The sequence below is a fragment of the Thalassophryne amazonica genome, chromosome 22 (assembly GCF_902500255.1).
Source record: "Thalassophryne amazonica chromosome 22, fThaAma1.1, whole genome shotgun sequence".
Taxonomy (NCBI): Eukaryota; Metazoa; Chordata; class Actinopteri; order Batrachoidiformes; family Batrachoididae; genus Thalassophryne; species Thalassophryne amazonica.
The window spans coordinates 10,650,810-10,670,595 of NC_047124.1; the positions used below are offsets into that span (position 1 = coordinate 10,650,810).

General features: G+C 41.0%; 1 protein-coding gene across 1 annotated transcript; it reads right to left on the bottom strand.

Annotated features, from left to right (window-relative positions):
- On the bottom strand, positions 1-18,016 carry si:dkey-159a18.1 (sortilin). The gene is made up of 21 exons (XM_034163483.1): positions 17,621-18,016; positions 17,045-17,107; positions 16,067-16,143; positions 14,870-14,972; positions 13,635-13,802; positions 13,383-13,456; positions 13,170-13,216; positions 11,743-11,879; positions 11,550-11,633; positions 10,206-10,266; positions 7,526-7,678; positions 7,306-7,403; positions 7,106-7,205; positions 5,258-5,432; positions 4,746-4,939; positions 3,015-3,207; positions 1,056-1,172; positions 813-954; positions 353-459; positions 153-267; positions 1-38 (listed from the first exon to the last, which is right to left on the bottom strand). The coding sequence occupies exons 1-21, from the start codon at positions 17,915-17,917 to the stop codon at positions 24-26; spliced, it is 2,520 nt and encodes an 839-aa protein (XP_034019374.1). The 5' UTR covers positions 17,918-18,016; the 3' UTR covers positions 1-23.
- Between the last annotated feature and the right edge of the window lie 1,770 nt (positions 18,017-19,786).

Below are 19,786 nucleotides of genomic sequence, written 5' to 3' on the forward strand. Positions count from 1 at the left end.
ATCCATCTGTTTAAATGCATGTGTCATTCAATGAGGTCCTGGCAAAAGAGGACGGAAAAAAGTATCAGCGTGTGCGACAAATTCACATCATCTCAACAGATGCTTAATCCAACACAAACGCATTATTAACAAAAAAAATTTAAAAAAATTACATCGTCTGAGTCCTGATGGCAGGTCGTGCCGTTGCTGCTTGTGGCGCTCTCTAAGTCAGCTGCGAATCCATTATCATCCTGAATCCGGAGATTGGAGAAACGATACACCGGTGTCCTGCAGAAGGCGCCGATCAGAAACAATATTCAACCTGCCGCTGTGTATAGATTTACGTAAACGCGAGGACACGTGTGGAGCTGACCTATTTCCGTAAACCGCCCTCCTCACAGCGATGACGGCAGAAATGACAGCGACCAGGACAATGAATCCCGCTCCTGCACACACCAGGATCAGCACCAATCGCTCTTGCTGGGGGGAAGAAACAAAACCAACAAACAACAACAAAAAAAACGGTAACTCCATGCTAACGCAAAGTACAGACTTACACTGAAGCGAGGCCTTTTACAATATAAAATGTTTAATTTTTCTTGTCTCCAAATGCTTTTGTAAATCACTTCTCGTGGTGCCATCACGAACTTGGAGTGAGATGGGGTTGGGTGGTGGTTGTATTTTTGGAAAATTATTTAAAAATACCACAAATTTAAAGGGATGATAAACATAAATTAGAACTCCTGCTCCATAGATAACTAAAAAAAAAAAACTGTCTGGTGAAGTCATACGGTTCTATCAATACATGTATTGTAAAAGGTAGTCATACTAACCGGTGTGTCAAAGTGTGTGACTGTGGATGACGGGTTGTCAGGTGGGTCAGGACTGGGTTTGACTCCACAGGGTCTGACTGTCTCCACAGTGAGCTGAGGACTGAATCCTCCCTCGCACTTGTCACTTGGGACCTTACGGTACCTAAAGTCAGGGTGTACCTTCAGATGAGTGTCTCCTGGTGCCTTTAAGGAGTTGGACCAAGGTGTGTGAAACCACAACTGCTCTTTGATCCGTGATCTTACCCCTCTGTTAGAATCTCCTCGTCCTCTCCATTCAGACAGATGTCCAAGCTTTGGTTTGCAGTGTTGTGTTTTCTCACGCACTCTGATGTGTTCACATGACGGTAGAAGCCATAGTCACTGAACAAAAAAATGGATGGAAAGCGATTTAATTTGGGGCAGAACTCATGATGGCTGAGTGTAACCCCACGATCGTAAACACCCTGAGCACACCTGGAAGTCAGAACTGAGGGAATAAATGTTTATAAGCTGAGGCACCTGATTTGACAAGAAGGCAAGTTTAGTGAAAGTGAAAGAACCCCCACTGACAAATATATACACTCAACAAAAATATAAACGCAACACTTTTGGTTTTGCTCCCATTTTGTATGAGATGAACTCAAAGATCTAAAACTTTTTCCACATACACAATATCACCATTTCCCTCAAATATTGTTCACAAACCAGTCTAAATCTGTGATAGTGAGCACTTCTCCTTTGCTGAGATAATCCATCCCACCTCACAGGTGTGCCATATCAAGATGCTGATTAGACACCATGATTAGTGCACAAGTGTGCCTTAGACTGCCCACAATAAAAGGCCACTCTGAAAGGTGCAGTTTTGTTTTATTGGGGGGGATACCAGTCAGTATCTGGTGTGACCACCATTTGCCTCATGCAGTGCAACACATCTCCTTCGCATAGAGTTGATCAGGTTGTCAATTGTGGCCTGTGGAATGTTGGTCCACTCCTCTTCAATGGCTGTGCGAAGTTGCTGGATATTGGCAGGAACTGGTACACTCTGTCGTATACACCGGTCCAGAGCATCCCAAACATGCTCAATGGGTGACATGTCCGGTGAGTATGCCGGCCATGTAAGAACTGGGACATTTTCAGCTTCCAAGAATTGTGTACAGATCCTTGCAACATGGGGCCGTGCATTATCCTGCTGCAACATGAGGTGATGTTCTTGGATGTATGGCACAACAATGGGCCTCAGGATCTCGTCACGGTATCTCTGTGCATTCAAAATGCCATCAATAAAATACACCTGTGTTCTTCGTCCATAACAGACGCCTGTCCATACCATAACCCCACCGCCACCATGGGCCACTCGATCCACAACATTGACATCAGAAAACCGCTCACCCACACGACGCCACACACGCTGTCTGCCATCTGCCCTGGACAGTGTGAACCGGGATTCATCCATGAAGAGAACACCTCTCCAACGTGCCAAACGCCAGCAAATGTGAGCATTTGCCCACTCAAGTCGGTTACGATGACGAACTGGAGTCAGGTCGAGACCCCGATGAGGACGACGAGCATGCAGATGATCTTCCCTGAGACGGTTTCTGACAGTTTGTGCAGAAATTCTTTGGTTATGCAAATCGATTGTTTCAGCAGCTGTCTGAGTGGCTGGTCTCAGACGATCTTGGAGGTGAACATGCTGGATGTGGAGGTCCTGGGCTGGTGTGGTTACACGTGGTCTGCGGTTGTGAGGCTGGTTGGATGTACTGCCAAATTCTCTGAAACGCCTTTGGAGACGGCTTATGGTAGAGAAATGAACATTCAATACACGAGCAACAGCTCTGGTTGACATTCCTGCTGTCAGCATGCCAATTGCACGCTCCCTCAAATCTTGCGACATCTGTGGCATTGTGCTGTGTGATAAAACTGCACCTTTCAGAGTGGCCTTTTATTGTGGGCAGTCTAAGGCACACCTGTGCACTAATCATGGTGTCTAATCAGCATCTTGATATGGCACACCTGTGAGGTGGGATGGATTATCTCAGCAAAGGAGAAGTGCTCACTATCACAGATTTAGACTGGTTTGTGAACAATATTTGAGGGAAATGGTGATATTGTGTATGTGGAAAAAGTTTTAGATCTTTGAGTTCATCTCATACAAAATGGGAGCAAAACCAAAAGTGTTGCGTTTATATTTTTGTTGAGTGTATATGCCACAAAAAGATGCTTTACCATAAATAATCCTCTCTGGTGCAAAGGCAGGGGCTTTGTTTCCTGCTCAACACGTAGCTCCGTCCATTTCTGCAGAAGGAAAGTCTCTTACGCCTCCTGAACGTCTCCTTGTAACCTAGGATGCAGCCATCTCTCTCCAAAGGCCCACCCCCTGTAGAATGAGCCAACCACTCTTCATAGTCCTGAGCATCACCTGGTCATACAGAAGATTATCAATCGGAACCTCAGTGTCATGACCAATCCGGACAAACGGCAGGTGACGCGCAACGCTGGTTCTACTTCCTGAAGCTATTCCTTGAGCTAGCTAATACTAAATCCAATGCTATACAGACTGTGGGCCAGATAGGTCGGTCCCTACCATCCAGGGTGGCAGAACGTTTGATATGGCATTTTCGTAACCGATCTCTGTGGATTTGAAAAATGTACACTAGCCATGCCAGGACAGTACTTGTAGCCAGGTAGGGATCAGTGAGGAATTACACAGGGGTCAAATTTTAAAAATGCTCCAATCATTTTGAGAGGTATACCACATTTTTTGTCTGCTCATAGGAATTTCAGTAAGGTATAGTTTGGACTATGTATTAGCGAATGTTTTGGAGTTATGGGGTAAAAACAGCAAAAATAAATACATTTAAAAGGTGACAAAGGGTACTTTCAGTTTGTACAAGAGCTAAAAAGTTAGTTGCTCCAATTTTGTTAAAAAGCAACGCAAATTATTGATTGAGCTAATAGGAATAATAAATGGAATAGTTTTGACTGTGCTGAATGTTTGGTCTCCAAAGTAAAGGTCAAACAAGGTCAACATCCATTGGGTTCTATGATATACGTACAGTGTATGTTACCTTATAAAGTGATAACTAAGCATGACAGATGGTGCAAACTATTTCTTTTTCTAACCATAAATTTTTCAATTTTGAGCAACATACAAACTAAAATTGACCATTGTCACCAATTTTGCTATTTTACCCCATAACTCTATAACATTTAGCTATAGTTAGTCCAAACTATACCTTTTTGGAATCCTTATGATCAGACAAATAATGTGGTATACTACTCAATATAGTTGGAGCATTTGTAAATGTTAACACCTCTGTAATCCTTCATTGACCACAACCTGGCTATGGCTTCCCACTTGGGATGGCTACCCATGGCTCACCACTCCCCAGCTCCCAGTTAGGCCACACTTGGCCTTCCATCTCTTGTGATCATTATACAATTTCAGACTTTCAATCGCCATCAAAGAGGATTCTCTTAAAGCAAGGGACTGCGTGACCATTTGGTATCCAGGCTAAAGCTTTCCTCAGAATTCCATGTTCTTTCCATTCACTTGACATGGTCAAACCACTGGAGTGTTCTTTTCAATAACTGAAATGATTGGTTCATCCTTCAGAGCTTCCATGATTTTCATGTTTCTTATTCTGTCTCGTCTTGCGACTCCGGAAATTTATCTTAAAGCTGTCATGTCAGTAGCTCTGATCTTGGAATCAGTCTTCTTCATCCTCTACCATGCCTAAATAATAAACAGCTAATATATACCAAATAAAGTAAAAGTGGTAAGTTTTGCCACCTTAGATGGTAATGATCCACCCACTTTCAGAGGTCTGGCCCAAGGTCTAGTAGTGGCTGACTGATCTGAGCCCAAACAGAGCAGAGAAAACGCCGAGATCAATAAAAATGGAAAATCTGGGATCACAACAGAGCAGGGCAAAGATCTGTAAGCGCTTAACTTGCATTGTCTTGTGAGGAGGCTCTGAAAATCAATGGTGACTGCGACCCACATGGGCTGGCCATCTGCCTCGGGCCGGTAGCCCCACACACTGATATTCATGGCCTTGGTGCCCGGCTCAGACGCCAGGCCTGCAAAGAAGAACGGCTGCTCAGTGAAGTTATATGACTTCCAGCACTGGCCCTCATCTGTGGAGAACCTGGTGACAAGGAATGACGTTCGGTTACACACTGTGGTCTCACTGGACTTCGTAACAGCCACCCACAGTGTCTTAGAGAAGCAACAACAGTTGTAAAGTTTAAAAATGGTTTTGGTGAGAGAACTTTGTAGAATCTACTTGGTTTCTCGTAATTAGATCTGACCCAGGGTTGGATCCATCTCAGGTCTTTTTTGGGTTGAGTTACTCTACATGTAACGCAGGTTCATGTAGACTTTCCAATGTCTCTTTTAAATTGGGTCAAACATTTTAGACTCTTAAAGACCTCAAACAAGTACTTTAAAAATCCTCTCTCAGTACTTGATAGTCTTGACTTGTCCTTCGTGATGGGCTTCCACAGCCACAAGGAGACCTCCAGAATCCAATATGGTGTAGTGGTGAGGACCCCGCAGTGTCCCCCTCCAGTTGTAACCCCCGTCTGAGGAAATGAAGACATCTGGGTGCTGTGACGATGACAGAGACTCACCCACGCTACCTAGTGGAGAGGACAGAGAAGGACATGACTGACTGACTAGCCCGTGGCTTCATTTTCAACACAGGTGTTTAAGTTGCTGTTGTTTTAAGCTACAATCAGTACAAAAAGTTTGTACCACAACAGAAACCCAAACAGAGTTTGGTTAAAATTGAGTTCTGACAATGCATATTTGGGTCCAACTCAGGTTTAGCTTCTCCACAACTACTCTCTGATCAAGACTAATTACTGACCAATAATATATCATTAAAATAAGCCTTACTTTAGTGAAATAAGCACTGTATAAAATTTTTTTAGGCACCCAAAATGTTAATGTTTTCTTTTTCCGTGCTGTAAATTGTTCTTGGTCCAAATAAAAATATAATGAAGTGGTAGCATCACGAATACCATCGAGACATAAAAATTCTGCCCAGAAGGAAAAGGTGACCCAAGGCGTAATCCCAATACTCACTCAACCACTTCGCCCTTTCCATTCAATTTGCATTTACAGTCACGCAAAAGTGTAAACTGAAGGGAAAAATGGAAGTGGTTGGGTGAAGGGAGAGTACTGGGACTGAGAATGACACTGAAGTTGAATAGGAGAAACATCTCCAACACCCAAAGGAGAACAATGAAGTGATCGATGTTTCCAAACCTGACCCAAGCTGAAACATTTATTCTCCCAAACAAGTTAAAGATTTTTTTTAATTCAAGAAAACAAAGAGTGTATTGAGATGAGAAAAGGTGTACAGGCCAGTGCAGTTACATAAACATACTGCTGAGCAATTAATGATTAGTTTGATTGGTGGGACAACATTAATTAAATGAATAAACTGTTTAATCTTTCATAAAATTGCACATTTTTAGAGAATAAATTCATACTTAAAAGATGAATATTGGTGGCATGTTTTAATTGCGCTCATTTTTAGAGCCCGACCGATATGGATTTTTTGAGGCCAATGCCGATAACGATATTTGGATGAAAAAGATGCCGATAATCGATAAATCGGCTGATTTGCCAATAGCCGATATTATTATCATTATTTTTTTTTTTATTAATAAAATGTTCTTTTTTGGACCCTTAACAAAAAAGGTATGAGCTAAAAGCTGAAGCTTTGTTCTCATATTGATTAACTTTATAACAGAAGAATTTTCAAGTTCAAAAAATGCAATCAAGAATTAAGCCTTTGTGAAATTAGCAAATACATATCCTTAAAAAAAGTTGTGAAATACATCTGATGTTGTACCTCTTGTTGCTGAACTTAGTTATAGGTTCAGAATAAGGATACAGAGCTTAATAAACTTACTGTATGCTTTTGTCAGCTGATCAGTGCAGTGTGAGGGCGAACTACGGGGGCCGGTGATGAACACATTTAAGCGGGGTGTAAGCAGCTCTCAGTTGAATGGAGTCAGAGCTCCATCTACTGGACAAACGGTGCAAGGACATTTTACATTGCCGACACAAACATTATTTCAGTAACTGTTCTGTTAAAAAAAAAAAAATTCCGTCCGATAGTGAAAAGGGCTTATATCGGCCGATAATATCGGCCGGCAAATATATCGGTCGGGCTTTACTCATTTTATTATACTGTTTTCTGCATTTATGGCAAATTGCTATTGTGAAGTTGGCACCATATGGATTTAAACGCTGGCTGACTTAGAGTTGATGATAAATGTGTATATTGTGGTTTAGTTACCGTGGGCGATAACCAAACCGACGGCAGTAGGCTCAGAAAGAGGAAGCATGGGAACGATGTGGTTGTTCCGACTGTGTTCTCCGTGGATATGCAGGTTGCACTGATGGAGGAAAACGCCTGTGTAGTAAGGAAGGCTTAATGCTTTAAGAACAGAACGTCATTGTGTGTAGGTGCAACCAGGGTCATGTGCAGTAGCGCACGTTCTCGACTTGCTCCTCACAGTCCACATTCTCCGGTTTTTTTAAATGTCTCCACTTCCCTCCTCTGTTAAAGGAAATGACGGATCTTATATGACCATCTGCAACAAAACAGGTCGAAACCACGAATGAAGAAAAAGGTGGATCACGATTTGTGCAGACAGACATGATTTGAATATCTATAACATGTGATCTATTCAGTGGATGACCAGATGGACAATACCTTCATCCAGTTTATTGGTGAGGTAGACTCCTCTCAGTGAAGTAACGTTGGTGAAGTCGCTCTTTCTCTGCCCACCAAACAGGTGGCGCTCAAGTGACTTGGAGTACAGGATACCGCGATCATCTGATGTGTACATGGTTCCAAAGAAGGTGTCTATAGTTAAAAAAAATGGGTTGGAAAAAAGTCCAAATTTAGTCTCTTATGTAATCGGAATCAAATATGGTCAGCGGCGGGAGTGGGGACAACATTCATAATGCTAATCCGCTAACTGAAAGGTTAACTGCTAAACTATTTAGCTGCTAAACTATTTAGCTATTTTTTTTCTTATATAAATTTACTCTAGCTTTGATTTTTCTTTTTTCTTTGGCTCTAAAAACTTCGAACAGACCTAAAGAGATTAAATTTAAACATGTTGTAGTGTATACATTGAGGTTTCCTAATAAAGGTTTAGCATGCCAAGATCAGATGATGATTAATATGTACATAATAATTAAATGAACAAATGAAATTAAGAAGTAGTTTCCAGATAAACATTAAGAATAAAAAAAAATACACATGGAAAATCATTTTGATAATCTAACGAATGCAAAGCATGTTGCCTTTGCAAAATGTATCAATTTCGCTTCGTGTATAAACTCCAACAGGATTTTAGGGTTTAGAAACATTTTTTGACTGTTAAACCTTATTCTTAAAAAAAACAACAAAAAAAACAAGTTAGTTGTTTTAAGGTTAGCGGAGATACATTTAATAGAAGCTAATTGATCTGCTAAGAGTTTCAAAGTTAGCTGAAAGCTAAACTGCGAATGGAAAAGCTAGCTTCACTAATTAGCCGCTAGCTGATTAAATGTACTGTGGCCACATGAATTTACAGCCTAGAGTTACTGTTGTTTGCTCAGTTTCACCAGTGCCATATCTAAATATTGTGACAATATTTAATTACAGTCCAGATGATAAAAGGTAATTAAATATCACACTCTTGCTGACTGTGATTGTAGAAAATGTGACCGTACGGGCTAGGTCTCAGCTCAAGGGCTGCATCCTTTGAAGGCTGCTTTCTATGAACATCTGGCCTTCCAAGATTGCGGAGACCAACCTTTCTGAAATGAGATGATCTAGCCCACTGGGTATTTTGCTATGTTCAAATTAAAGCTTAAGCTTGTTCAATTAATTTTAATTTCAATGTATTTCATTTATATAGTGCCAAATCATAACAAAGCTGCCTCAAGGTGCTTCACACAAGTAAGGTCTAACCTTACCAACCCTTAGAGCAAGCACACAGGTGAGAGTGGTAAGGAAAAAGTCCCTCTGATGATTTGAGGAAGAAACCTCAAGCAGACCAGACTCAAAGTGGCGGCCCACTGCTTGGGCCATGCTACCAACACAGGAGGGACACCAGCAGAATCCCATGGAGGGGTTGTTATGCCCTAACCCCTTGTCGCCTAGCAACCTTGACAGCCATGAGCAGCAAGCTAGCATAACGGATGTAACCTGTAGCTTATTAATCATTGTTTAATACTTATTCATACACTATAAACATTATAAACATGCTTTAATTGTAATTGTTGTACATATGGAGCCCAAAATGATCTTTTTGCTGTTAAATTACCAACCATTTTTACTTGAAAAAAGAAAAACTGTTTGGGCCACAAAGGACACACCTATTGTATCCTTTGTTTTTGAGGAAAGAAGGTTTCATCCGCCAACCGCAATCCAAGGAACCTACAAAATGAGACATCTAGTCGCGCCGCGATAAACACGTGTGGCCTACAAATTCTATACAGCCTCCAAAGTGTGCAGCCCTTGAAATAAGTCATAGCCATACTGTAGTTCTATTTTAAAATGCTACGTACTGCCCCTTTAATAACGAGCTGGGGCTGTTTGGTGAACACATTTTGGGAACAGACAATACAAAACTCTAGATATCAGCATCATAGGGGTTAGTCATCATTAACACACGTAAAGATCAACACACGTGTCAGCTAAAGCGGTGAAGGACGAGAGGAGCTGAGGAAGGTGACTGATGTGTTGCAGGCAGGGTGTGTGTGTGGTGTGTGTGTGTGTGTGGTGTGTGTGTGTGTGTGTGTGTGTGTGTGTGTGTGTGTGTGTGTGTGTGTGTGTGTGTGTGTTGCACCCTGATCCCAAGATATGCTTGTCAGCTTTTGCAGTGAAACCTAAGTCTACCTCCCTCCAGTTAACAGGAGATAAAGCCCCTCTGCCACCATAATCGCCCCTATTTATCTCAGCGGTACAAAAGTCTGACAAGAACAGAACAGTGAGCAGAAAGAGAAATGGACGTGAATGAGAAAGATACCACGAGGGGGGGGAAAGAGAGAGAGAGAGAGAGAGAGAGAGAGAGAGAGACAAAGACTGAGCAGCTGGACTCCAAATAGGTGCAGCCGAAACGCACCGAGAGTATGATGGAGTGATATGTCAGCAACACTAACAAAGTTGCGAAACCTGTATCTCCTTCACCGTTACGCTTTTTCATTGCAACAAAAGGGGCTGAGAGAGCTATAAATTTATCCAGCCAGTGCACGTGTCTGTGTTAAAAGAGAGGAACTGGAAGGTGAGAGGGTGAGTGAGCATGAATGGAAGTGGAATCGAGTATGACCTCATAGAAAATGTGCACAAAGGGAAAGAGGGATTAACTGTGCCCGTGTAAAGTACTTAAATCTGTTACCTCCTGGATTGTCCACATGCATGAAGATCATGTCCTCGTCTCCGTCTAGGACGGAGTAGAACTGCAAACAAGGCAGAGAGCACAAGTGGGTGAGACGGTGTGGAATTCCGACCACAACACAAACCCTCTTCGCCCGAAAGCTTCTTGAGTCACCGCGAGAGATTGTGTTTGCGCTGCCAGTAACATACTTTGTGTGTCTGTTTCACCACAACCATGTGTGGTCCTTTCATGTTGAAAAAGGAAATGTGGCCATTGTTGATTCTTCCTCATGTTGAAACTACCTGTAATGAACCGCAAATGTCCCAACCACCAAACTCAAATTCGCTACACGTCTGTTTCATCCACAGAGGTTGAAATCTAGGATTTGGGGGATCTTTTTCCAGCTTCTTATTGGCCATCAAACAGAGCAGCCTGGCTTCACATTCAAGAACCCAGCAACCATCAACCACATCAAAGGTCTTGGAGGCATTCAGTTTGGTCAACCAGGCTGCTCTATGTGAAATCCAGGATTTCCAACAAGTTGCTGGACATCGTGGTCAGCCGATGGGTGCTGCGCAGAGTGCAAACCGCTTCTGCCTTCTTCACAGTGACTTCCATCAGGGATGTGTTTTTGAGTGCATGCATCAGTGAGGAAAGGTTCACTAACTTTGCAGATGATACGGTGATGTTTCTGGGAATAACTGATGTCTCTGTTGCAACTCTCCAGAAGCTGGGTGAAGCATGCCTATGTTTCCGACTGTCCTGGATTGAGACCAAAATCCATACTTTCAATGACTTCTTGAACTGAGCCATCATAAGTGTATCTGTATGTATTGAGAGTGTTGAACATGGAAAGAGATTCACCTTCTTTTCCAGTTAGATTCATGCCCCTGAGAGTTGAGCCCATGAGGTTGAAAGATGTCTTGGAAGAGCTTATGGAGTTATGAGGTCACTGGACAGAGGTATATATGGTGATCTTGATACCTTAGCTGGAGGCTTGGTTGTGAAACATGGTCACTAACCAATGACTTATGTCATAACCAAATGTAGTCCAAACTTAAAAGGTGGACAGTTGTGCCATGGTGACCTCCAACCCAAGCCAGTAAAAGGTTTATTCCCATGAATCTGTCATTGTTAAAGCCTTATATTGGAAAAAAAAAAAACTACATCCACATCAAAACAACCTCAAGATCTAAGTGCCCACTTGCTACCAACAACTCTGCATCTTTCTTACTAGAAACAAACCAAGACAACCATATCTACCTTTGAGGATGTGGCAGTTCTTGTTTTAACCAAGCAGTCACCAAAATCAGGCAACACTTTTCGATGAGATGTCCGACCACCTTGGCAGCATTTCGGTCTTACCTGCTCAGTGGAGGCAGATGGCAGCAAAGCTCGATTGAAGGTGTTGCCTTGGTCTGATGACACGTAAATTTCACGAGGAGCTCTCTGGAGGTAAAATGAAAAACAACTGCAAAAGTACTCCACAAAAATAAGTGGAGCTGTTATTGTTACTCGGAGTGTATTAATTAGGCATCAAACGTTTTTTCAATTTTACCAAATCTTCCAAAACGGAGGTGAAGAGGAAACCTCCAATGTAGCCGAAGGAGAAGATGTTCTCAGCGATTTTGGTGAAGGTCTTCCCCAGATCCTCCGTCCTCTTCAGCAGTAACTCTCCCCTCCTGTCTGCTTCAACTACGTTGACAGGAAATAAGACAAGAATATGGCACGTCAGATGGGGTGAAGGCAATACAACATTCCATATGTTGCTGTTTCAGGTCTTCCAGTACACACACAAGGAAATGTCAAAGTGTCGCATCAGGATAAAATAAAATATCCATATTTGGATGCTTCATTGCAAACCAACATTTAACTATCAACTTTTTAAGAGACTGACACCTTAATTACACCACAGCCATCTACGAAACATCAAGGGAGCTAATAGCAACCCTTCTAGTCTAGGTGTGCTAGCTCACCAGCGGCATAGCGGCATGTTTCAAAGCAATTCCCCTTCTGGTACGCTTCTGACCGGCCAATCAGGTAACGCTTTCCACATGAAAATTCGTGACTTTTTCCTTGTTATTCTCGACATCACGGCAGCAACCAGCCACAACACCAAATCAGAAGGAATTGATTTTATGTTGGAAGTCAAAAAAAATACAAGGTGTATGATACCTTGGACCCTTTCTAGAAAGATGACACCTTCAATGAGAATTATGGGACAGGAAGGCGAGTAATTGGTTATATATTGCAAGCTAATTTACTACTATACATATGTTTGCTATGTTTTTCCAGCAGTTTTATACAACATCTCTTCAATTTATTTATACAGTATCAAATCATAGCATGAGTTACTTCAAAGCATGAAACACAAGTTAGGTCCAGACCAGGGGTGGCCAAGTTCGGTCCTTGAGAGCCACCTTCCTGACACTGTTAGTTGTCTCCCTGCTCCAACACACATGAATCCAATGAAAGGCTCTTTAGCAGACTTTTAATGAGCCTTTCATTGGATTCATGTGTGTTGGAGCAGGGAGACAACTAAGAGTGTCACGAAGGTGGCTCTCAAGGACCGAACTTGGCCACCCCTGGTCTAGACCTTCACATTGGCAACAGTAGTAAAGAAAAACTCCCTTATTGGTTTTAGATTAGAGGAAGAAATCTCAAGCAGACCAGACTCAGTAGGGTGGAACGCCTACTTTGAACCATTTTCAAAAATGTTGTTTTACAACACTTTCTAAAACTGAAGATGATTGTGGAGAGGGAAAAAAAATCACTTAAAGTATGATAACAAGAGTCTTTACCCATTGGAGACACACAAAAAACAAGGAAAAAAAAATCAAGAAAAAAATCCACAATACAATATGTGTCGCTTCTCATATAGACTCGGTGAGGTATGAAGGTGCACACAGGATGGAACTAAATGTAATGGACGGGGTATGTTTGCGGGTTTACTGGGTTGGACGTGTATCTTGTGGAGTTTCCTACCTGGTCCTATTGGACTGTAGCTGAAGAACAGATTAACACCTGCTCCCCTAAAACCAAGAACAATGATTCACAAAATATGTTAAAAGCATTTCCAGATAAACACTTCAGTCAGATTCTATTAATCTTGTGTTATGCCGTAATACACAGTGCCGTTAAATGTGCTCTCCTGTAGACACGGGGATTTGGTGTGTGCCTTCGCTTGTTTATTCTCACCACATGAAAGAATCCACTCCGTCGTGAACGTTTGTCCACTTGACACCAAAGTCCAGCGAAAGCCACAGGCTGCTCTGCAAGTCAAAAAAAAAAAAAAAAAAAAAGACGCAGAAGAGTGTTTGCCTTTATTTTAAGGTGTGTGCCTGCCGCGCGCACGAGTGTGTGTGTGCTGGTCTGTCTGACTTATACACGCCCCAAAAATGAGGCTGAAGATGGAAAGAAAGGCGAAAAAGAGTGAAACCGGGCGCTCACATCAATGCTGATGACGACGAGGTAGTTAGGGTTGAGGAAGTGGTACGTGATTGGCTGAGCCAGGTGGAAAGGGAGCCGGCTGGACTTGAAGGTCGCGCCGGCATCGGTGGAGGTGAAGATGATCCCGCCGGGGTTGTCCACCACTGGTGTGTCTGCTGTCAGAATCACCTGTCAGTTAAAGTCAGAATTGAGAGAGAAAATCAGCACAGATGATGACGATGCTAACGATATTTTACCGCTGCTGCTTCTTCAACATTGAAAGGATGTGAGGTGGTTTGGTGATCTGGTGAGGATGCCCCCTGGTCATCTCTCTAGGGATTCTTACAGGCACATCCAACTGGGAGGAGGCCTTGTGGAAGACCCAGGACACACTTTAGGGATTATATGTCCCAGCTGGTTTGGGAACGCCTCAGGATTCCCCAGGAGTTAAAGGACTTGGCCAAGGATAGGGAAGTGTGGGATGAGCTGCTTGGCCTACTGCCACTGCAACAGCACCTGGATGAGAGGCAGAAAATGAATTAATAAAAAAAAAAAACATACATTTTCCAAGATGACAAAGTCGTGAATTTGCTAGAAAAAACGTGATATTCTCAGACCAAAAAAAAAAAAGAGAAGAAGTAAAATTTCCAAGATACATTTGCATGAGAAAACCCGTCATAAATATACAAGGAAAAGAACACTGATATTCTCTGAGATCATCACAAATTTATGAGAAAATTTTTGGAAAATTGTGAGTTTCTTTTTGTGTGTGTCAAGGAATCACAATCAGGCACCGCACAACAAACGCGCACAGTTCAACCGCTTGAACACGGATGCATATTAATTTGTCATATTAATTATCATATGTTACGTGATGAAGGGTTTTGTGTGTGTGTGAGCATTCCAGAGAGGAACAGAGGTCATCAAAATAATAATAATAATAATGAAGAAGAAGAAGAAAAATAACCGTGACACTGATTTAAAAATCAACAGTAAATACCGATACAGTCCAACAAGTGCTTGTTTTCAGGTTTTGTTTCTTTTACTAAAAGTGTCCAGTCACTTTTACTCTGTCACAAGTCACAAGTCTAACGACTAACAGCGGTTTAAAAACAAGGATGTGGCACTGCAACATATAAGATGTTTACGCAACTCTGTGAAGCAACATCACACACTCGTCCACACGTGGGAATGACGCAAGACAAATCCCTACACACACTCAGAAAAATAAAGTCAGGGAACCATCATAGACTCACATGTAGAGACTTCGCGGGTCCGGCGCTAACTCCGAACTCCTTCCTTATGAAGGTGTTGTTGATCCGGTGGGAAATGTCAAGGAAGGACTTGCCGTAGTTGGTACTAATGAGAAATGAAAGATTAAATTTGACTGTATGAGGTGTACAAAATGAGGGGACTGATGTACTGCACACAGCAATACTACCTTCGATATAAACTAGCTGATTACCCGTCACAGGGCAGGTTTGATTCAGAGACTGAAATGAAAACTAAGCTATCACCTGCCACCTATCCTGGATTCCAGAGAACTACGAGCTGCCACACGAAGAGACAGCTCAGTTCAATTTATTTTATTTGTATATAGCACCAAATCACAACAAAGCTGCCTCACAGGAGTAAGGTTGAACTTTAGCAACCCCACCCCGAGCAAGCACACAGGCAACAGTGGAAAGGAAAAACTCCCTCTGGTGACAATGAGGAAGAAACCTCAAGCAGACCAGACTCGGAGGGGTGAACCACTGTTTAGGCCAGTCTTACAGTTACAAGGTTTTTACAGATTGTACAAGAGTTTCTATACAAAACGAAGAGCAACAAAAACAGAGTGCTTATTTAAAAATAAAGTATGCTATTACTACTGCTATGCTACTACTACTACTGCTACTGTTACTTGCAAAAATGAAGACATAAAAAGTTCAAAAGAAAAAGAGAAAAATAGAACAGAATGACACCAACCTTTGAGCACATTTGCTGCTGCTGATGTCGCACAAAAGTGTCTCTCCCCTTAACTTCTACTACTCCTACTACTGCTACTACTACTGCTACTACTACTGCTACTACTACAAGTGCTCAATAGCCTATGTCACTCCCCATGTGTCAAAGTGTGCCACGTGTGGCTCAATTTTGCAGCACAAAAGTGTCTCTTCCCTTAACTACTACTACTCCTACTTCCACTATTATTACTATTACTACTACTAGTACTACTACTACTACTACTACTATTACTATTACTACTAAAGTGCTCAATAGCCTATGTCACTCTGCGTATGTCAACATATATATATGTCATGTTTGCCTCAATTCCGAGGTGCCGCTTGGACAGCAGAGGGACACACACACACACACACACACACACACACACACACACACACACACACACACACACACACACACACACACACACACAGGCTACAGTTGTCTCTTAGCATATATAGATTCACCTTCTGTACAGTCGCGAGGAGCCTCCTTCTAGGAAAGATGCAATTGGAGCACTAATTGTTGACAAAATCAAGATTACCTATAAAATACAACATGTTTCCACAGAAAATTACTGGATTTTCAAAAATGTAAAAATGCACCTAGCTTAAAGATTTTCAAGATAACATCCATAAACTGATTGTTTTCTAGAGTTTGTACAGAATTTCTACATGGTGTGATACTTGGTTGTACACTTTCAAATTCCTATTAACATTAACAATTACTCAAAAGAATTTTAATAAAGAGTTCTCTACACATAATACCAAACAGAGGTTTATAACCTGTTAAAACTCTGAAGTTGATTGAAAAAAAAAAAAAACTTAGTAAATGGACTAACACACAATAACCATTAAACTGCGCTTGTCATGGTAGCTAGCTGTGTTAAGTATGGCTGCTTACTAAAACGGTTTCAAAAATAGATTAGAGTGAGCTAGCACAAAAACATTCAAATGATTATCTTATTATTTAGCTTCCAAATGAGCTAGCTAGGTAGCTTGCCTAGCCCAGTTTGTCTTGTTAGCTCCTTGGCTAGTTAGCTTGTAGCTGTCTCAAAAATTAACATATTCTGATAATACGTATTAATCAGGCAACATTAGATAGTGACCCAGTGAGTGATTTGACAAAATAATTTAATAAAGCAGTTGATTAACAAGTTCCAAATCACCCGATTTTCAGCTATAAACATTTAGCTAAAATTCAGAATGCAGCTAAGGTATAAAAATGTCTCATAGTTACAGTTATCAGCTGTTAAACACACAAAATACTTGTTTTATTTCCATTCTAACTATCTGTTTTGAACACAACTTCTGATATATCCATGTATAAAATAAACGTGCTGGTTGACAAATATTTGTGCCTGAAAATGTTGTTTAGTAGTGATCTGTTTTGTACTGATAAAGATTATGTGACTTTTTGTAGCGTTGTACCACAACAATACTCACTCCTGTGCCGTCGCCCACCCACGTGAGTGTTAAACTGGACCCATCATCACCGTTAAACCCTGTCTAGGAAAGAGACAGAGCCAGACTCACGTATATGACAATATCACGTAATTCACTGCAATTAACTGCCGTAACGGTAACGCAATCACGCCATCAGTTAGCGTGAACAAAACACTCCAAGATGGCAGAATACACTCCGAAACAGCTTTATTTCTTTATAAATCTAATATGTCTCTCATATATTTTGTAAAAGTTAGCCAAAAATAAACATCTAAATCTAAAAATGCTGTACATCTTATGAAGGTGTTAGCGTGTACACCCAAAGCCAACTGTGTGTCACCATTATGTGTAGCATAACAGTGTGGCGCTTGAGTGTGAAAATGCTCAGAAACAAGCACTTACACAGGGATGTGCGCTGCTTTATACAGTGTGCAAGATAGGGCCCTTGGGGTTAAAAATTTGCTTGCAGCGGAGATGCTCAAGCACATTGTGTCACAACTGTCCCCATCCTCCCCTATTTAGAAAAAATGACACTGGACCAAATCCACCAAAACAGATCATTCATCCACATGTCACCTCGTGGGTGTTGTCATCCAGAAGCTGCTGTTCTGCTGGGCTGAGGGGGAGCGGGCAGGAGGTGAAGGGAGGACCGTGGGAAGCCTTGGAGGTGTCCCTCTTTGGCCGTGTGCGCCTGTGGTCCCGGGACTCCTCCTGGTTCCTCCGATGGAAAGTCTGCGTCCTCCCGCAATCTCTGGTCCGGACTGTGGCGCACAGAAGGAGCGCGCACATCCCGCTGAGGACCAAAAGTCTCATGTCCGAAAAAACCAAAAAGATCTGAGATCCAGTGACCTGTCGGTTTCTCAGCTGTCCCATACTGACTCACTGATGGTGTGGAGATGTGAAGTCGGTGCGGGTGGGCCGAGCTTAGGCAGATTATTAACATAAAAAGTGCTGCGTGAGGCGCAGGTGTTCGAACCCGCATCCATGTGACCTGAAACCTTTGCAGACGGTTTGCATCTGTGGAGATTTAACGGAAACGTGTCAACGGACCCAACGGACGGAAACGAAGTGGGACTAATTAATTCTGATCTTAATTAATGATGCGTTCAGGTTCTTTTAGGTTACATGGTGATTGATTCGGTTTGTCATCAGGATAATGATTTCTCACCATTGAGAAAGTGGCCAAAATTATATATTTTATTTTATCTAATCCAAAAACAGTCATTAAAAAAAATATATAGAAAGAAATGGAAGACATCAAGTTGATATATTGGAAATGTGTATCAAATATATTTGGATGCAAATGAAAGTGATTTGTATCAAACAGAAGAAGATTAAAGCGCAATGTGTCTGCAGGCCAATAAAATCTCTTTATAATCACACAATGTAAGAACATTAAACTAATTTAAATATTGCAAACAGCATTTATAGAAACTTTAAGTCCTTAAAAATGTGAAAACTATTTTTCAGACAAGTTCCAACTATATTAGACAACTTTTAATTTTTGCTTTAATAAACATTAAAAAACCTGCTGTCAGTTCCCTTCATAGTGTGTGTGTGTGTGTGTGTGTGTGTCAAAATAGATGTTAATAAAGTAATTGCTTGAAAATATTTATTCATTTTTATTAAGAGTAAATTACTCAATAGTAATTAGACTGCAATAAAATTAATAAAAGGTTTCAGTGTTGTAGATATTTTTTCTTTCTGCTTTGTTTTTTTTTATAATATGCAGTTTAACTGAAAAATTTGAGTATTTTAAGCATTAATAAATTGAGATACAATTTGAAAAAATCACATCAGGGTGGTAAAGGCTATTGCTTCTAATCTTTTTTCAGCTTTAATTTAATGAACAAATGTGCACAAACTGCGTACCAAAAATATTATACAGTTAACAGAAGTGTGTGGTAATCAGGAAGTTCTCATGTCCTCAGGAACCCTGAATGCAACAGAGTTTGGTCCTGATTTCTTACGCCGCCAATATGGTGAATATCTGATGTGAAAAAGCAAATAGAGAACAGCACTCAAGAGTACAAACCTCCGCCAAACAAAGTAGTCCTCTAACTGGGTGCCGTTAAAGGGCTATATTGGGCAAAATCCATTTACCGTATAATTTTATTTATTTTTAGAAACTATTTTTTTTTTTTTTGCTTGTTTTCTACGTTTCTCTTAAAGGTATGGTGTCATGGTTTGTTTTTTGTTTGTTTGTTTGTCTGTTTTAAGATTTAAGTGATAAAAATCATTTTCTTCAGCTCACTATAATTTTATTTTTAGAAACTAGTGGGGTTTTTTTTTCTGTGTTTCTCTTAAAGGTATAGTGCCACTGTTTTTCTTTTTAAGATTTAAGTCACAAAAATAATTTTCTTCAGCACCACTATAATTTTACTTTTTAGCATTTAGATAAGGGATTCATAATAATATGATATTGTCAATATCATCAAAATTCATGCTGTCTTGAAACAATTTCGAATTTCAACCCCTGAGGGGGAGAAATTCAAGGGATCAGATGCTATGACCAACATTTGGTCAATTTGGAAGTAATTTACAAGCAATCATATGCATGTTGTAAACATAAGATGGGTCACAAGTAATTTCAAAACCTCACACACGCAAACACGTGCATCCTCCTGTAGTTATTCTGGAATAGACAAAATTCACAATGTAATTTTCCCACAGATAAATGTCCTTTTCATTAAAATGAGCTGTAATTTTGCAACATGTTATATATAACATACGCATGTACAC

What these genes read in the sequence shown, in the direction of transcription:
- si:dkey-159a18.1 (XM_034163483.1), bottom strand. Translation starts at nt 17,917, where the DNA reads ATGGGACAGCTGAGAAACCGACAGGTCACTGGATCTCAGATCTTTTTG. An exon ending in GACCCGCGAAGTCTCTACAT is followed by an intron (nt 13,803 to 14,869) that starts GTGAGTCTATGA and finishes TTTAACTGACAG; the next exon opens with GTGATTCTGACAGCAGACAC. An exon ending in GAGCCTCCTCACAAGACAAT is followed by an intron (nt 3,208 to 4,745) that starts GCAAGTTAAGCG and finishes CTGTATGACCAG; the next exon opens with GTGATGCTCAGGACTATGAA.